The sequence below is a fragment of the Xiphophorus hellerii genome, chromosome 11 (assembly GCF_003331165.1).
Source record: "Xiphophorus hellerii strain 12219 chromosome 11, Xiphophorus_hellerii-4.1, whole genome shotgun sequence".
NCBI lineage: Eukaryota > Metazoa > Chordata > Actinopteri > Cyprinodontiformes > Poeciliidae > Xiphophorus > Xiphophorus hellerii.
Genome location: NC_045682.1, coordinates 21,947,938 through 21,968,332, shown reverse-complemented (window position 1 = coordinate 21,968,332; position 20,395 = coordinate 21,947,938). Strand labels below are relative to the sequence as shown.

At 36.4% G+C, this 20,395-nt stretch overlaps 1 protein-coding gene across 1 annotated transcript in view; it reads left to right on the top strand.

Moving 5' to 3' along the window:
* mtnr1bb (melatonin receptor 1Bb) overlaps positions 1-19,617 on the top strand; it is a 47,643-nt gene extending 28,026 nt beyond the window's left edge. Inside the window, exons 2-4 of the mRNA XM_032577066.1 lie at positions 8,235-8,353; positions 8,459-8,803; positions 9,663-19,617. Coding sequence (XP_032432957.1) covers positions 8,235-8,353; positions 8,459-8,803; positions 9,663-10,082 — 884 coding nt within the window. The 3' untranslated portion in view covers positions 10,083-19,617. The remainder of the gene's footprint in view (positions 1-8,234; positions 8,354-8,458; positions 8,804-9,662) is intronic.
* The last annotated feature ends 778 nt before the right edge of the window (positions 19,618-20,395 follow it).

The window sequence follows — 20,395 nt, the reverse complement described above, 5'->3', positions numbered from 1 at the left end:
TGTAGTAAGAAGGTCAAATCTGATGGTTTAGTAAGTTGCAGACATGATGTTATTAAAGTTCAACCAAGTAAATTTAACCACTTTAGTTAAAAATTTGCCTGATTTGATTATATTAATATAGTGCTGCGAAGATAAGATAACAAAAAACTGTGTATGTAGGAAGAGATTCTATTCAAAAAAGGAAACCAGTTCTGTTAGAACTTTGCTAGAAAATTGCTAAAATATTGGAATTTTTAACCAAATTATTTTTTTTTACAATATTAGTGTATTCACCTTTGAAGTTTTCTGCCTTAAGGCAAAAACAAAAATGTACCTTCTTGTAAGTGATTGACATCTCATTTGAATGCATGTTTCTAGGATGTGTTTCAGGTGGTTGTATCAATTACTAATTTCCAGGTAAATTAACTTGGTCAAATTCAAAGAATGTGATTTTCTTCACGTTTTTTAATTAAAATGTAACCTCAGGGATGTTTGTACCAATTAACTCAAGCCAGGTTGACGTTAGTCAGGAAGTACTGGAGGGTCAGACAAATGTGTGTGTCAGAACTAATGCTTGGGAATAGGAAATGTGGTGAGTAATGGATAAAATACACACTGGGACTCATGCACTATAGGGTATATTTGCCCTTGCTGCTTCAGAGGCCCTAACAATATATTTGCCTGAGGTGATAAATGCTATTCACTTACAGAAGACATATACTGAACTCTGCAGACATTGCTCAAACTTTCCTCGCTTCTCCTATAAACCCCTTTTCATATGTCAAGAGGGCGGTAAAGAGCAATTTTATGGTAATTTCTGTCACATAGTTGAAAGAAGAAACTCAACTCGGGTCCATTTCAGTAGAAAAACATGCCCTAACCAGCCACCACCCTAATCTTGAAGTCTAAGGATGTGTGAGTTTTGGTCTTTTCAAAGAAATACACTCCCTGGCCACTTTTTTAGGTACACTTGTTTACAAAAATATGAGCCAACGAATCACATTGATGCCACTTGGCATCAAGTTGTGCTGAAGACAACTTGCTGAAGTTCAAACCAAGCATTAGATTGACAAAAACAAAAGGGATAAAGAGACTTTGAATGTGGCAAGGGTTTTGGTGCCACATGGGGTTGGATTGAATATTTCAGAAACTGCAGATCTACTGGAATTTCCATGCAAACCTTCTACTGGATATATAGAGAACAGTCTTAAAAAAAGAAAACATTCAGTGAGTGGCATTTATGTGCACAAAAACACTTTGTTCATTTCAGAGGTAAGGGAAGAACAAGCAGACTCACTTAGGATAACAGAAAGAGTACCTCAACTAACACTTCATTAGAGATAAGGTGGACGTAATAACAAGTGTGATAACACAACATAGCAAACCTGAAAGTAGATTTGCTACAGCAGCAGAAGACCACACCATGTGCCACTCCTATTAAGAAAGCAGATTGGAGCATTAGGTAGAGTCAGAGTTTGGCATAAAAAACCGGAAAGCATGGATCCAGCATGTCTTGTATTAATGGTCTGGCAGGTTTAGGCCTCTTAGTGTCAACAAAGACTCTTTTAAATGCCCCAGCATACTTTACTTCAAGCAGGAGGGGGTGCCTTGTCTGGTTTCTTGAATTTGACACTGAGTTCTCTGTACCCCAGCAGCCTTCACAGTCACCACATCTCAGTCCAATAGGACACATGTAGAATGTGATGACACAGTTAGTCTTTATCATTAATGTGGAGTCAACAAATCTGCATGACATTGTGACAATATGGACTAAAACCTTTGATGAATTGAATCTATGCCTAACTGACACTACTCTGAAGGTAAAAAGGGATGTTGCATTTAACCTCTGTGGGGCAAAAAGTGTGTTAAAGGTGTGGAGAAAAATTGTCTTTTAGAGATAAACAGTGAGTTGTGTTGTTTAAAACTTAGCATCCTCAGTTGAGAATATAAAGTGCAGTTAGAGTGAATTGCCAGAAAAAAAAGGTGAAGGAGGTTGAAAGTCGTCTGATTGAGACTGATATGTATGGTCAGGCAGTGGGCTGACTGTGGAAGGAGGAAGCTGCTCACATGGACAGACCTGCACTGCACAAAGGATGATGTATAGCACTGATGACAAGATTGTTTATTGCCTTGTCTACAACACTATAAAAAAGAGAATATTACCTTTTCATCTTGTGTTTGTTCTCATCAGCCTCCTCTTGGTCTCTTCCTTAACTGCTAATAACGCAATTCTCTGGGGACCTTTAATCTCTTTTTATGTTTTGCCATCTTCCTAAGTTTACTTTTCTTTGTGACAAGTATGTTCATTAAAATCTATAGATAGTTAGATGCTGTCTCTTTTGCTCTTTTTGTCTTATTCTTCAAAGAACTTTACGTAAATAACAGAAATTACTAAATATGACAGTGTTATTAGATAATAACGCTGTTGAATGTGTCATGTGTTGTGGGAGTTATGATGTTTATCCTTCTTAAGTGAGACTGGCTTAACACTTTTAACCTTTACAATTTTAACATGAAAATCCTTATTTTAGCATTGCCTGACCACTTTCTCCCCCTCCACTTCACTCACTCTGAAACCTGCTGCTTATTTTTGCCTCCTCTCCTTCCCCTAAAAACAAATATAAATGCAAACAAGGCTAATCTGACTAGCATGTCCTCCCACAGGAAAGACATGAGAAAAAGCTAATGAGAGGAAAATCATTGCAATCAGTTCTCATGGGTAATGGCTTGCATGAATGCACGGAAAATTCACAAAACTACATTTTTGTTCTAATATTGTTCATTACAGTACTTATTCACGCATTACTTATGTCAAAAAGGATTACGTTTTAGCCAACGGTTCCATATGCAATCAAGTACACATGAATAACCATGTGAAGAGCTGTTCAAATTCTGCATCAGGAACATAAAATCTATCCATTTGGCATAAAAAGAAAAACAAGTAGCAGTGCAAAAAATATAGGTTCTACAGTACTTTACAAACTGTTACAGCAGATTAAATGCATTATGCATTTTCTGTCATCTTTTAAAAAATATCACCAGTTTCTTTTCTCAATTTAAACCTTTGTATTTCTTTTTTGGTATTGCATAATCCAAATCTAGATCCAATTGCTCTAAACCTGAAACAACATTTGCACTTTTAGTTTGGATGATCACTTATCACTGAATATTTATCAGTGATACGTGATAAATATTCACTTATCACTGAATATAAGTGAATATTCATTTGTTAAGTGAATATTTGCTTGCCAACAAACAATTTGCTGGCAAGCGAAATGTTTTTTAGGTGGGTCACTAGGTAAGATGTGACATCTGCATGCATGTGTGTAAAGAAGTGCTTTTTTCAGCAATGATGGAGGTTTAGGCAGTTTCAGATGGTCCATATAAAGTGAATTGTTTCAATGACGTCTATAATCCTTTTTTGCGCAAACCTTTTTAGTTGTGCTCATGCTTATTTTATTTATATCACATCACAAATGGAACACTAAGCATCAATGTTTATTACAGTAGCCAGCCAAAATGACAGAAATGGCTGCAAAGTATTCAGACTGACTGCAACTTCAACATCTATAGTAACTCTCAATGGAAAATTATATTATATGTGTTACAGCAACTTTTAATTTCCCTTTGGATAGTATGGATAGTACTGATAGTATTTTTGAACTCAACTGAACTGAATAGAATATGGCAATCACAAATTTTTAAGAGGCATGGCTCCAAAGGCTTTTTCCTCTGTCAAAGATATGCATTTTACAGCCATTTATTTCCTTGAATAACAATAGGAAATAAGGTCAGTTTCAATTTGTTATACTATTTTAATCATTTTTATAGCTCTTCTGGTTCTACAATTAACACTTATGGGCTCATAAACAGTTTAATTCAACACAAATGGTTTTACGCAGCAGTTTCAAAAGAAATGAAAATAAACAACACACTACTTTCATGGTCAACTAAGGACTCTAGATCTGAAAAAGAAATAAAATATGTGGAAGTTAAAAAGGGCAAATTGAGGGTCTATACTTAAAGCACAAAAAGTGAAACAAACAAACAAAAAAAATCCTTTCCACATCAAAGTAATGCTCAGGCTGCATGGGACAAATAAAAGGTAGACATTTTGTCAGAAAAAGTCACTGAATACTTTTCCCCTTGCAGCCACGGCAACAGCATCTGTGGAAAAACGAAATGTTCACTCAGGCTTTTCTGATGTACAACCTTTGGTATCTGCAGAGCCGGAGATATAAAAAGCACATTCTTTATTTTGTACGTGTATTTTTAATGTGCCTCATACATTTCTTCCCCAGACATATAAAGGCTACTGTAACTTCACTTTTCTATATTTTAACTTTACTTTTCAAACAAGAGGAGCAAAATATTTGAAGAATCACAACTGTAATGATATTTCTTTTAGACGTCTTAGAGACTAAGAATTAGAGACATCAGGTTTTGATTGAGGAACTGTTTGATGGAGCTCAGGTTGAACAAACAGCCAAAGTCCTACAGCTGTTGTAGTTTCAGTTGCTTTATCCTACAAATATGGATTTTTCTATTTGTTTGCATTAAATAATAACATACAAAGTCACTGACTATCCGATAAAGTATTCCAAGAATTTAAGTCCCAAGAATTTTATCAAGGTAGTATAACTTGCATGATCCATTCAGCTATGTCTAATATAACACATATATATTTACAAAATAAAATATCAGTCTGACTCTTAAGAGATCTGCAGTGTCTTCATGTAAAAAGTAAACAAAGCTGTAAGAAAGGATATGTTTGAATAAATTGCATATTTCTTCATAACCTTCATACCGTGCACCACGCATCATTAGTGTGCTGGTTATTATTCACTTCACATGTGTAAGCATGTGAAGTGCTTACAGATGTGAAATAGTGCAAGAAACCCAAAAGAATGTAACGTTTTTTTAAATAACATGCCACTATACACTGCACTGGTCGTGTGTCATAATTTTAAAGATACCTTAGAGAAACTTTGGGGTTCAGACAGGTTGTTTTTTTTCCTTCTTATTTTCCATTTTGAAAAGTAGTGTAACATTTATTCAACATGAGGATTACATGTACTATTTTCATAATATTGCTCACAAACCTTATGTGACAATATTAACTAACCTACTAGTTTCTACATACTTTCTCCTTCTAAAGATTATCCTAATAAATATCCACAATGCTTTTTAAATTCTTTTTTAAACAATTCAAGTAATAACCACTACTATCTATCTCTACTATAAAATGGAAAAAGTAAATTAAATTAAAGGGTAAAATTTGAAAACCTTGGAATAAATAAAATATTTCTGCTTCAAGGTAAAATTAACTTGAAGCAGTATTTTCTCACTTTTCGTGTTTTTCACTTCACATATCTGTATGTGTGTAATTTCAACTTCATTTTGAAATGTGGCTTTTTTCTTAATTCATTTGCAGATGTTAGCCACACATGCCCACAAGCACAAAACTTGTGCAATGAACTTTAATCTTTCCAATCCAAAAGGTAATTTATACTTTATCACATTTGAATGACTATTACACACACCTACACACAATCAATTTCTATTTAAATGCACTGTAAAGGGTTAGTAGAGTCCTATCAGACTATAATTAAAGCAATCTTGGCAAATCTACCACAAATCCATACATATGCTTTTATCAACAGACAGTTTTCCTTATCAGCATAGATTTGTGGGTGGCAGCAGGTACATTTATGCAACCAGACAAGGCCATAGTTAGAACTGGCAATTGTGCTAAAGGATTTCTTCACTGATAGTCAGACTCTACAGTGAATAAAGTCCTTTCAATATAAAATCAGCCTTTCATTCTATGCAAGTGTTTTCCCCTTATCTTACACATATGAAGCAGGGTTTGGGCACCAGATTATTGCATTCATCAGAATGCCTGATTAGCTCAGTAGGATGCAAAAAGTGCTGAAAATGTAAATATCTGAATTCAAGACCACTTGCGTCTTTATTCTTGCCGGTCTTACCTCTTTGATATCAATAACAAACTTTAGCATTTAGACAATGATTTGAAGAATTTCCCTAAGATATCTAGGAAAATGTTTAGAAGTTTGCTTCGAAACTTTGTGTCTCAGAGGTGAAAGGCTGTTCCCATAAGGATATCTCCTGATGTCTAAATTGCACTGAAAAGTTATTAAAGTTCATCAGATTGGCTATCCATCTGGCAGAGGCAATCAAACTTTTTTACAAAATCTCCTGATATTTTAAAGTGTTCTTGATGCTGTGGACTCCAAATGGGTCCCCAGGGTCTTTTGGAAAAGAAACAGGCCTGCAGGATCACAGATCCTCCTTCCTGCAAAGGGCACAAGATGCATGCGTCAAAGCCACCTCTTGTGTTTGTTGTCAGGGCTCAGTGGTTCCTGTTAAGGTCTCAGTAGCATTTAAAATATTCTACACCATTTTGTTTTTACCTCGCAAGTGTCAGTTCTTATGCTAGATAAATATACACACTAGAGCAAACTGGAATTTAGGATGAATTGCCAGATCTATCTAGCAACAGCGCTGACTGCCCCCAAACTTCTGTAACCTAGAAAAGTTTTTTGAGTTTATAGAAGTCAAGTCAAATGGGTTCAATGTGTGCATAACACACTGGTTAAAAGCCCATTTTTATACTATGCTATTAAACTAACAATATATCAATCCCTATCTTATTAATTTTTAAGACATAAATATTTAACCACATTTAAACAATGCTACAAGATGCTGTACAATTTTACAAAAAAAAAGGAAGGTGCCTTTCTTTGCCATTGATAGCATTGTGCAGCTGGTGCTGAAGTGATGCCTCCTTTTAAAGATTTACAGAGCATCGTGACATTTCTAGGCTGACAGTCACACATTGAAGGCACATGTGCACATTCTGTAATTATAAAAACAAACGTGTAACAGCATGGTGGTACTACAGCAAGGCTAAAAATACATTTCCTGTGTACTTCATGCACTTTTGACATGGTTGGGTGATTATACCAGACACTAACAGCTCTTGTAGTCCCTCAGAGGGTTTTTCTGAGAACGTGACACACCAGAGAACCCCATTCTCCAGCATCATTAATGTAGTCTGAGGCTTGGGAATATCAGTTGCACTTCTGTAGAACTACGGCTGCCCAGCAAATGAGCTTTTCATGAACTGGCAGGTGAAACACAAGGTGAGCTCTGTTACATCTGGTAGTTATTTGTTGCTGCTGCCAAAATAGTAAGCCTGAAATGCTGCATCAAATAATGCATTGCACCTTTTGGGAGAGCCCACAGCTCTTAGCTGTAGTGGCTCTGATACTTTGCAACTAAACAAAATGCAAAAAAGTGTATGAGTGAAATGGTTAATGTCCTCTTTTGTTTGATCGGGTTGTTTTTCTTGGCCCTGTGTGCTGCCATAATATGTCCTCCCCCAACAAACAAAAGGAAGAGGACACACACACAGATAGATGGAGCTACCGGCATTGGCGGTGAGGTGACACAAGGATATCAGCAGGGCGAGGAATGCCACATCACTAGTGTGCACAACTGTATAAATAGTTGTCATAAATGGAGGTCATATGGCTACTGATTCTCAAAAATAAGTGACACAAACAGAGTAATTTTAATCAGGGAAATATGTAGATATGTTGGTGATCATATTATGCTTATATTAATAAAAACACTTTGACTTTTTGTGCGATGCACAAACCAGATTCTGTGAACAAGTTCTTTTTGGATTAGGCTGGTTAGCAGCAAGATGAAAAAAGAACTGCATGGCCCAGGTGTTTTGCCCACATGCTTTTCCCTCCACTCTGTCAAAACACTGACTCTGCCTGTCCTGATAAAACTTTGTCTAGGGCGAGGCAATCTGCTGTGGGGCACAAGCTACAAACCTTTTGTAATCTCAGCCTCCTCTGCCAACAATCACAGCAGGCTGAATGTCCTGAGATAGGCCTGCTGAAAATCACTTCCCATGCAACCATCTAGTATTTGCTCTGTTTTGACAGTGCAGGGTATAAGACAAAGCAGTGCGAATCGGTTTGAACCATAGTTGTATGTGCTTATCTTTAACAGCCAGAAACAATGATGAAAGTCTGCAGGTCTGCCACCTGATCAAATCTGACCAGCTGTGCGATTTTTTTAGATGCATTGAGGCAAAGTAAAGAAAGATGTGAACATTTGCAGAGAAAATTGTGTATTTTTATAATCTGGGAGCATAAAACAAGACTTTTCAGTATGTTTTGGGAGCTAACCTCATCACTTTACATTTTCCTCCCCAGGTAATGTGTTCGTGGTTAGTCTGGCATTTGCTGACCTTGTGGTAGCCTTCTACCCCTATCCCCTGGTCCTTTATGCTCTCTTCCATGACGGCTGGGCGCTTGGAAACACTCAGTGCATGGTAGGACCACATCAGTCATCTCTTCACTTTATTAAAAGACAATGACTTTAAAGAATATTGTCGATGAAGATAGACAAAAACATCTAATTTTTTCTATTATTTCAGGTCAGCGGTTTCCTTATGGGGCTGAGTGTCATTGGCTCCATCTTCAACATCACTGGGATTGCAGTGAACAGATACTGCTATATCTGTCACTCCTTCTCCTACAGCCGACTGTACAGCTATCGCAACACGTTGCTGTTTGTTGCCTTAATTTGGGTGCTCACTATCGTGGCCATCGTCCCTAATTTCTTTGTTGGTTCTCTGCGCTATGACCCCCGGGTCTACTCCTGCACCTTTGCCCAGAATGTCAGCAGTTCCTACACGGTGGCGGTGGTAGTGGTTCACTTTCTGGTTCCCATTGCAGTAGTTACCTTTTGCTATCTTCGCATTTGGATTCTTGTGATTCAGGTAAGTCCTAAAACCTTTTTTTCCAAATTCAAAATGTGAGAGAATATGTATGTTTCACATTTTGCAACCTTTAATTAAAAGACACATTCATTGATGTGTCATCTTTTAGCTGCCAAAATACACAAGAAATACAATATCTGATCAATAAGATTCCACTAGGACTGTTGTGGGAGTCCAAAAGTCCAAACTGACTCATATGGCCACATCGTCTTTCAAAATTTACAATACATACATTATAACTGGAAGGAGTACTGACACTTGGTTATCAAACTGGAATACTTAAAATTGTAGTGTGCAAATATGTTCATACCCCTGGAATATGTTATTTTTGTAAAATCAGATTTTACTGCAATGCATTTTGGATTATTCTGTGCTATTCTTCTGATGTTCTGAATAGTATTCTAAGATTGGGATATGGTTTACAGAGCAGCTGTACAGAGCAAACTGCACACAGATAGATACTTACTGATTAGGTGACATTTGAAGGCTACATGGCTATTTTTTTAGGAGCATCAGAGTTACATGGCTAAATATAGTCAAATTTTACACTGTGATTTTTATCTATTTTGAAAAAAGTTTATCATGTCCTTCTGCTTCTCAATTACACACTACTTTCTATTGGCCTATGGCATAAAATCCTACTAAAGTACATCAAAGTTTGTGGTTTATCACTTTTTAAATTGGAAAAAAAAAACTGTAAAACATTTAAAAGTTATAACTTACATTTCCACTGCCAGTAAATCCGTGCACAATATGTTAAATAATCTTATGTATTTATGAGTAAATGTGTTATATAGGCATGTCTTTTTTATGTGTGATCTATAACATGCAATCTAATTTATTCTTTTATAATATCCAGGTGCGACGCAAAGTAAAGACTGATGACAGCCCTCGTCTCAGACCAAGTGACATGCGGAATTTTATCACCATGTTTGTTGTATTTGTCCTGTTTGCAATCTGCTGGGCCCCACTCAACTTGATAGGATTGGCAGTGGCTATAGATCCAACTCGCGTGGGTCCCCACATCCCCGAGTGGCTTTTTGTTGTAAGCTACTTCATGGCCTACTTCAACAGCTGCCTGAATGCCATCATCTATGGTTTACTCAACAGGAATTTCAGGAACGAGTACAAACGCATCGTCACCTCTGTCTGGGTGACGCGGCTGTTTGTGACGGAGACGTCGAGGGCTGCCACGGACGGCAGGAGCATGAGGAGCAAGCAATCGCCCCCGCCGCTCAACAATAATGAGTCAGTCAGAGACCGTGCAAACAAAGAATGAACCTTGGATATTTGAGGGTTTCATGTGGTAATTCCTGTTTTTATGTGATATCAAGGCAGTTGTGCAGCTAAAGAGTAACAAGAAACTAATGAAACTGGAAACTGTGGCTTTGGTTCCTAATTCACAGCAGAGATTTGAACACTTAAAGAATACACAAAGCTTATGAAAGTCTCTGAAGTGCTTTTAGAATTAGCTCATCTTTTAAATTGATGACGTGTGCTCTGTCGGAGTCATTCACATCCACAAAGCAAAAAGCCCAGCATTGCAGTTTCATTATGTAATTATTACTCTTGACAGACTGATTGGTACTATACGATTACAATGAAAATGTGAGATCCTTTAACTTCTGCTGCTGTAGACGTGTTTCACAAAACTGGGTAAGCACCACTAGTAAACACATTTTTTAGTAACTTCAAACGCCTCAAATAATTAAACTCGCCTCACCTGGAAGCTTTAGAAGGAGCTTTTCATAACAGAGATAGGAGAATGACAGATAGTAAAGTCTGTCATTTTATTATCAGAGTTTTACATGTTATGTGGTTAGATTTACTCTATCAACATAAATGCTGCAGTAGCATACCTTATACTGCCTAGTTTGATCGTTTTTGCACTAAAATAACAGGAAAAAGAACTTAGTAAAAAACAACTTAGTAAATGAATTCAGGATATTAATTAAGGTTTGTTTGACAAGTTAAATCTATCATCAAGTCGCCTCATAGGAGTTTTTAATTAATTTCATTTTTTCTATCTTCTGCATGTGATGTGGAATGTGGAGGAAACCTTACTCTTGTTGCTGTTCCAGCCTACAAACCCACAGTTTTCAGCTACTGTAATCTGATCTATAGCCTTAGCAGAAAACTATATACAGTGAGAGGCATAATTTTGTAAAACATAATTTATATCATAATTTGGTTAATTAACATAAGCATGTTATTTTATTGTATTTTTTATTAACTTATTAGTTTATAAAATTAAGTAACACACTGCCTGGCCACCAAAAAAAAAAAAAAAGGTCACACACTATAATATTTTGTTGGACCGACTTTAGCTTTGATAACAGCAATGAGCTTCTGAACTATCACAAGCTGTATTTCCATCCAGTGTTGTATTAATTTTTCACCAAGAGCTTGCACTCATGATGGCTGAGTCCGACGGCTGCACAAAGCCTTCTCCAGCACATCCCAAAGATTCTTAAAGGCGTTAGGGTCTGAAGTCTGGTGGCAAATCCATGTGTGAAAATTTCTCATGTTCCCTGAGTTCTACTGTTGTTTTTCTGCAATTTGATTTCACCAAACGCCGATCCTAATCATTCTGAATTTTTTCCCGGCCACATTTCTTCCTCACAGACAATGGGTCCCCACTATCATTCCAATGAACTCTTAACCAAATTTTAGTAGTTTCTGAAATCTCGTTGGCTGTTTTCTCTGCTTGATGCATGCCAATGATTTGAATCTTCTCAAACAGACTGACATCTTTTCCACAACCACGGGATGTGTTTGTCCAAATGGTTGGTTAAGAAATGAGAAGCAACTGATTGCACCGGTTCGAGTTAAATAACTTGTCAGCTGAAACATGATCGCCCATGCTGAAATTATTCAAGAGGAGGCTTGTACCTATTTGGTTACTTAAATCCAGGTGGCAACTTTTTTTTTTGGCCAGACAGAGTAGTATACCTGTTCAAAGAAGTTAATTAGCTAGCAATCAGGTTAAAGTAACATTTAAATACCTACAAATAAAGCAGAATTCTATTGCTAAAAAGACTGCTAAATGAAGTAAATGATTACATCTAAGGTTATCATGCATGGGCAGGTTAGTGAACTTTGCGACACTATTGGTTCTTATGAAGGCAGTTGATAGTCTTCTTGGCTTCTTCTCTATCTTTCTCATTATTTTTATCCATTCCTGGGAAGTAGGGCAGAGATTAAACAGTTTTTTTTTCCAAAGTGGATTGTGAGTGAATTATAAGCTTTAATAATTTAGACAGCAAGCATGTAAAATACAAGCTATATTGCGCTCAGTTACTCTAGCTTGTCTGAATATTTCCATTTGACAATGACTCATTTTTGGAGAAACATTTATGATAATTGCTTTTATTAATCAATATCAAAACAATGTTTAACAGCAACACAAAACCAGTGTGCTCTGCAATGATTAGCAATTCTTGATCATTGTTTTAGAGCTCTGCTTTTCTAACATCCTTACTATCTTATTGGAAATAGCCAGCTGAATATAGGTGAACTTTGGTTGTTTTCAGGTTGGCTGTAACTTTTAAGGAATGCTCAATTAGGAGTAAAGGTCCCAAGAAAATATCAACAAATCCTTTCACCATCGTCAGGTACCTGACCATCGATACAGGTCAGGATGGATCAATGCTTTCCTGTTGTTTATGCCACATTGTGACATAAACAACACAATATCCGAATGTTAAGACTAAAATAGAGACTCAACAAAACATTAAATTGTCTTACAATATGTTAATTTTAAAGGGTAGTGCATCTGCTTAGGCTGTTGTCTCAGTTTCCAATTCTTAACTGACAGTGGCATCTGGTAGGGCCTTCTGCTGTTGTGGCCCATCAATTTCAAGCTTCAGCGTATTCAAGCCAGTGTGCCACTTATCTTATTCCTTCTATCATCCACACAACACTTACTGAATGCTTTATCTTTTTTAAATCATTTTGTTTGAGCTTTAGGGATGGTTGTGTGTGAAAATCGCAATAAATCAAAAGTCTTTTAAATAGTTAAAACAGTCTGTCAAGCATGGCACATTTCAGATCACTTACACCCCTTCCGTCCTGAATGTAAAGCTCAGTTTAAAATTCAGCAAGCTGCCCAAACCATGTTTAGATTCCTAAATGCATTGAGTTGATGCCATGTGATTGGCTAATTCTCTATCTCTGTTAACAAGCAATTTATTAAACAAGTGTATCTGATAAATTGACTGTCTCAGCTTTAACTTTCAGTCCTAACTGCTTCTCTTAGTAACACTTGCAGAAGATTCCATGTTGGATGGATGAAAGCCACTGGCAGGGACAAGACCTTATTTTCCTCCAGTTTGCCAATGCGTAACTCCTGCTCAGCATATTTTACAGTACACCGTAATTATAGTTTTAACAAATCTGAGTTTATTTAAAGTAACAAATACTAATTTTACTGCCTCCATATTTATAAATAAGTTAAAAAACATTCCTAAACAGGAAAACGCTGCAGTCATTTTTGGCATTTTGTATTTGGAAAGTCAAACAGTAGGACAGAGACTTCTCATTAAAGAGCTCTGTGCACTGATGTCAATCACCAACTAAATCTAAATGCAATAACTATCTTTCAATTTCACCAAAAAGCCCAGTGCAGCTGCATGGGCATGATTCTTTATGCACACCAACACATCACTATGCAACTCAAATGTAGTGTTTGTCACAGTTCAAGGGATTCACAGCGGTCGGTGTGAACTGATAACAGAGTCCATCAGCTTAGGACAGCTGTATTTCCAGATGTCACAGCAAATCACAGATTTATCATGAAAAAGATATGAATGATGTTGCTGGTTTCCAGTCTGTGTCATATGAAAAAGAGGTCAAGATTTGTCCTGGTCTACTAAGTTAGTATATATTCCGTACCAAAACAATCAACCGTCCTTAGCAACATCTATATTGGTTTCATACAGTATATTGGTTTCCTCTGCATTCTACATAATATGCTGCACAATATGTAAAAGTCTCTTGCAGTTTGAGTTCTTACTCTTAAGTCTAATACTTATATGCAAAACATTAGGCTTTCGTTTTTAAGATCTTTTTTCTTTTCTTTTTTTTAACAAACAAAACCAAACTATATTACCAGGGATGTAATATTTCAATCCTTTCACTGTGGATTTAACACAAAGAAATATGATCAGCTGTTTAAGGAAAAGTGTAAGGAGTTGGTCTCTTTGTACTATTAAATTTGACTAACTGATATTTATCACTTCTTTATCAAAGAGTGATTCAAACAACTTGGATTGTGGAGAACATACAGCTCATATCTGTATTCCCATCTCAGGGTGCCTATTGAATATTTTGTTGTTTTACACACTTGTCCAAACATTCGCAGTTGATCAGCTGCAGTATAAGGGAGTCTGAAGACATTTAAAAGGAATATTTTGTAAATTAGTGTCAGTGTGGTTTTTAACTGTTGTATATTGTTATCGGAGATGTATTTAAAATGTGCTTTTAAAAAAAATATATATATGTATATATATCTATATATAGATATAAATATCTATATATAGATATATATATAAGCTCAGTAATCCCTACGCAGTTAAATGTATGTTCTTGAATATTACTTAACCTCTCCTCCCATTATTGCATTGCATTTGCTAAGTGCATCTAAAACATGTCTTGTACATTGGGCCCATTCATCGCATTTGTACAATGTAAATTGATTTATATAGAAAAAAGATATCTCTTAAAATGGAAAGTTTGAAAAGTAAGGAATGGCAAAGTAAGTGTGTAAAACATGTTCTTGTGTTATTTTACTTTAATATGTAAATTGCTTTTGAGAACATCTTACATGCTCTTAAACAGGATTTAAAAAAGTGCAGGCCATAGGTCAGAATGTTACTTTGATATATGCAGAGCCAGTGTTGTAGTACTAGACCATTTTTTGATAGTCTCAGTCTTGTCTCGGACTCGGCCACATTTGGTCTCGGTCTCGGGCGCTGAAGACTTGGGATTTTATTTCAAGACCGCAATTGTGAAAATATCACTAAACTTACAGCATGCTGTCCAATTTATTTGTGAACATATTTTTTTTTCAATGGATGCAAAACGCACCGATTAAAATCCAAGCAGTAAAGTGACTTACCAATTATGTCATTTTCTGACATAAATGATATGGGCAAATGTCCAGACCATTATCTTTTTTAATATTGGTTAAATTTATTTCAGCTTTAAGTATTTAATATCTAGGAGTTTTTATGGTAATGTGAATCTTTCAGATCAATTTGATTAGCAATTTTGATCATATTTCACATTTTATTGTGTCATGTAGCGCTGGGCGCTAGTCTTGGTCTTGACTTGGTCTCGGACACTAAAGGTCTTGGCCTGGTCTTGGTCTCTGGTTAGGCGGTCTTGACTACAACACTGCTCACAGCATTAGTGAAGCAGAAAAGATGTGAAGCAATTGTAGTTTGGATAAAAACAGTGACTTTTGTGATACACAAATGACTAAAAACAATCTGTTGGAAAATAATTGCTTTGTTGAAAAGTCGGGAGTAGATCAACATCAGCAGTTACGTCAGAGGTAAGAGAAAATCATTGAAAAAGTGATGTCGCTACTTTACAATGACACATTAAAGCAGCTACAGAATGTTTTAGATGCACTTTGAGGGAGCTAAGAGATCAATCTAAACCAAAGAAATGTGTATAGATAATGGAGATAAGATGTACATACTCTACGTCATGACGTTATGGGGAGAAATCTGAAAAAAAAAAATACACATTTCCCCCCTAATGTCTGTTTTATTTGTTGTTTTGGGGTTTTTTTTTAAGAATACTGCCTTACAATTGATAAAATTGTGCCATAGTTCCTTGTATGTACCAATTTAGCAAGCCTGGTTTGCCTCCATCCTGCTTTTTTGTGACACCCTCAAGACCGTTGTCTATTAAATGTTTTTTCTCTCTGCAGTTTCGTGCAGACACTTATTTGCTGAGCTTACAGGTATGAGATGCAATTAATGAACCAGAGGAAAAACTATTACCTTTTTTCTCTTCTGTTTTTTCTATCTCTGCCCTTTGATAGAATGATGCATTTGTATTTATGTTCCTTTAAAGTGCGTTCTATGTCAGCACGCTTACTTTACTGGATTAATGTATGTCATCTCAACAAATGGTTTGCCAGCTCCAATGTTCTGTTTGGCCAGTTGTCACTGAGATGCTGTATCTCACCACATGTAGTAAAGCACAAGCTTTTCTCAGCGTTTGTTTAAAATACATTTTCTCTGTTGCAAGTTCAAATAGATGATTACATTCCAAAAAGTTAAATAATGCATCTTTTGTTGATACAGTGCCTTGTAAGTGTATCCGTACCATTTTACTTTTTCCACATCATGTCACATTACAACCTTAAACTTCAATGTATTTTTTGTGGGAAAATTTTCATTGTTCAAATAGAAACAATATAAGTCCCATTTGCAGTTTGGCATAAGCCACAAAGGGACACTGGTCAGAAGAAACCTGGCCTCTAGACCAGTGGTCTTAAACTGCATTCCTCGAGGACCAGAATCCTGCAACTTTTAGATGTGTCCCTTGGCCTGCACACTTTAATTAAATGATGAAACTGCCTTCTTAGCATGCAGTCAAGCTCTACAGAGCTCTACTAATGGACTTATATTGGAGTCAGGTGTGCTGAAGCAGAGAGGCATCTAAAAGTTGCAGGATAACAACCCTTGAGAAATGCAATACGAGTCCACTGTTCTAAACCTACATGCAAAATGAAATGTGTGGTGGAAAATTAACACTGCACTTCTCCCTGAACAACACTATGCCCATTAGAAAGCATGATTGGCAGCATAATGCTATTTTCTTTTCTTCACCAGGTACAGGGAAGCTGATCAGTTTATTGGAGGATGGATGGAGCTAAGTATATGGCAGTGCTGAAATACAACTTGTTAGAGACTGAGAAGGACTTGAGATTGGTGCAGAGTTTCACCTTTCAATAGGACCATAACTCTAAAACAGTTTCAATTAAATGGTTTGAATCAAATACTCAAATGCAAGAATGACCCAGTCAAAGTCCACACATCAATGTATTGCAAAAGCTGTCCAAAGACTTGAAAATTGATGCACACATGTACTTTCTATCAAATCTAAGTGAGCTTAAAAGATTTTGCAAATATCTACGGACAACACCCTTTAAACTTCTGGATGTACAAAGACAGTAGACACTAACCCCAAAAGTCTTGCATATATAATTACAGTAAATGGCTATTTTCCAAAGTATTGAGGGGAATAAAATACGCAAGCCACAATTTTCAGATTTTTGTTTCTAAGACGTATTTTTCTTCCACGTCACAATTAGGTGATACTTTGAGTTGATCTGCCACTTATAATCTCAATGAAATATATGAAAATTTGTGGTTTTAATGTGACAAAATGTAAAATAGCATAATGCTACGTATACTTTCACAAGATACTGCATGACAAGTCTTGGAATTGAGCTGGTTGCACTATAAGTACAATACTTGGTCCCAGTTTCATAAAAAAGAATTACCCCCTTGTATTTAATTAGAGATCTATATTTTGGTTAAAGCCAGTGAAATGGTGCTGCAAAATGTTGTGTTTGGTAACAACTGATATGTTTGCACTGTAACTGTCACAAAATTTAAGCATTTGACTTGCTGATTAAAGTGTCAAACTTAGTTTAGTTTTTGTATTAAGTGAACTGAAAAAGCTATTTTTAATTTACTTAGGAAGGCTGTAAATGCTTCTCTGCCTCCACGAAGAAGATTAACGGCAATTCTTCAGTATGCAACTACTTCGTTTGAATGGCGTACTTTGTGAGGTCATACACGCCTTGAATGCCTACTAAATTCTGTATTTAATTACAGGTGAGGCAAGCTTTTTCTAGATGCTGCATGCAGTACAAATACATTGTTTTGTTCTCCTAAAAGGATTGGACTTTTTTACCTATACCACTTAACAGAATCAACAGATATTCTAACTGAAGTAATCAGAATTTCAGATAACCACGACATAGCAAGATCCCATACAGTCAGAGTGCTTTGCAAAGTATTAAAACTCTCAATCTTTCTCACATTTTTTCCAAGTTAAAACTACAAATTTCAGTGTACCTTACTCTGTCTTTTATCATTGTTGAAGTTTAAGGAAAATTATATATTATTTTCACAAATAAAACAAGGCTAAGCGACAGGCTTGCATTTGTATACATGTTCTATTTAGTAGAGCCACCATTTCACTGCAGTTAGATCTGCAAGTCTTTTAGGATGTGTCTCTAACAGCTTGACACATTTGGGGCTAAGCTTTTTGCCTATTCATCTTTTTCAAAGTGGCTCAAACTACTCCAGTTTGAAGGCAGCCATTTTCCAGATTGGCCATAGATTATCATAAATATAATCTATTCCCAATACTCAGATTAAATTACATACATTCAGGCAGTTTGCTGTGCTGGGTTTTATTTAGGGCATGAGATTAAACACGAGGTTAACTCAAATCTTTTCTAATTAGGTGAGAAAACAACATATCCTTTTACCTTCACCTCAGAATTATGTACTAGTTTGTGTTGGTCTATCATAAAATGATCAAAAAGTATACTGGAGTTTAAAATATATTACTTTTGCAAGTCATTGTATGTACTAGGCACCAAGCCAGGTACTCTGTTTCAAAGAGGAGACATTTCAGCACTGGAACCTCTGCGCTTTATTGACTGCATGGCATGACAAAACTGAATATGTCACATACCTGGCAAATGATTAACATGTCAGTTGTGAACCATTGCTTTTCGTGTCCTTTATCTTAATAATGAAAGGACATTGTTGCGTGTGTGCTTGAGAGAGACAGAGCGTGTTTGTGTGGGGGTGTCATTAAAGGATTATTTAACAGCATGACAACACCAGCTGACTAGGGAAAACAGCGGAGGGTGCAACACTGATCAAATTATTTGCAACGTACCTTTGCAAAGATGAAAATAAAATGATAAGCCTTGGAAGCATAATTGAATTCTCTGCCGTCAGAGGAGTGACATGAATAGCGAAGTGTTGAAACGCTCCATACCTCCTGTAGTGTTTCCAAACAAGACACTAATACATGGTACACTCTTCAGGCCTGCAACCATATTAATGAAAGCTAGACTCAAACATCGGCAAAGCACAAGCTCTTCTCTGCTGATGAATATTAAGACTCACTGGCCCCCTAATTGTCTGCAGCACATTGCACACAGGTAGCATTTTTTCCTGAAAACTTCTAGGCATGCACTGCTTGAAATGTTTGCCAAGATGTCTTGTTCATACCGACCTGATGCTGTTATGAAACATCCATCCAAAAGATGTGGTATCTTTAAGCCCAGTATGTAATTAATTAAATATGGCAACCTGACCTTTATGTCATAAAAGGCTTTTAGGAGTAATGAATTTACAAAATGTCTTTTTACAACCAAAATAAAGAAAGTTGAAATGTTGGAAACTGTTGACTGAATTTGCATTTTCAGCATTTAGTCACCTGACTTTCTGTGTCATGATGCATTTCTTTTGTTTCAGAGGCTGTGTGAATGCTCATGCTTGCTTGGTGTTATTTGCGGCCGTTGGCCGCCGACAAGAATTCTCTAACAAGGCCAGGATGATGCCCGGAGGAGGGTCTGAGTAACCAAAGGGAAAACACTGGAATGTAATGGAATTTAAAATTTCAACACTTGAGAGTCAGTGGTCAGAATGACTCTCATTAAATGAACTATGTGTGTGTGAGAGAGAGAGAGTGTAAAAATATACATTGTATGTACAGTTTTCCTGAAAAACAGTGTTATGAAAAAATAAAATTGGTACATCATACTCTGTTGGGTTTTATTGGTCAAGCGTTTAGCACATATTTATAGTTATATACTTTAGTTTTCACAATGCATTATAAGCATTCATACAATTTGTGTCATATAATGTAGATTATGAGGACCTAATGGTATGGCAATAGTGGAAAAAGGATTTTACAAAGACCTTCAAAACTTTCAAACCCGACATTAGAGAGAACAAGATGTGGTTGACTGTACAGAAAAATCCATTGAGAAACAATGAAAGACAAAGAGATTAAATACTGAGGTAATGTAGAATAGCTTTGGCAGAATGATAGCAGAAAGTCAGAGGGAGGGATAGACCAACATGGGTTAGTATTTACAGCTGCAAGTCTTGCAGAGCTGCAAATATTTCATTCCTGAGAATTAAGTTTTTGCCTGTTCTGATTTGCAAAGTAGCTGAATCTCAGTGTCTATAGAGATCCACTTTCATGTCTTGGTCGGAACTTTGACAGGTCCATTCATATATATGAATATGTTTTTTTCTAAACCATTTCATTCTATCGTTGACTGTTTAAGGCCTGCTGGACAGTGAGCCTCTGCATCGGTCTTAAATCTTTGCAGCATGTGACAGGCTTTCTCTACTAACAAATCCCTTGTTTGCTGCCAGACTTTTAACATGTAACAATGACGGTTCAAGCACTGTTCTATGAGATATTTCAGGCTTAAGATCTTGTTTATTATAGCCTAGCTCTGATATAAATTGGTGTTCAACTTTTTATATCAGGTAATTTGTTCTCTACTGTTATCTAGCAAACCAGTAA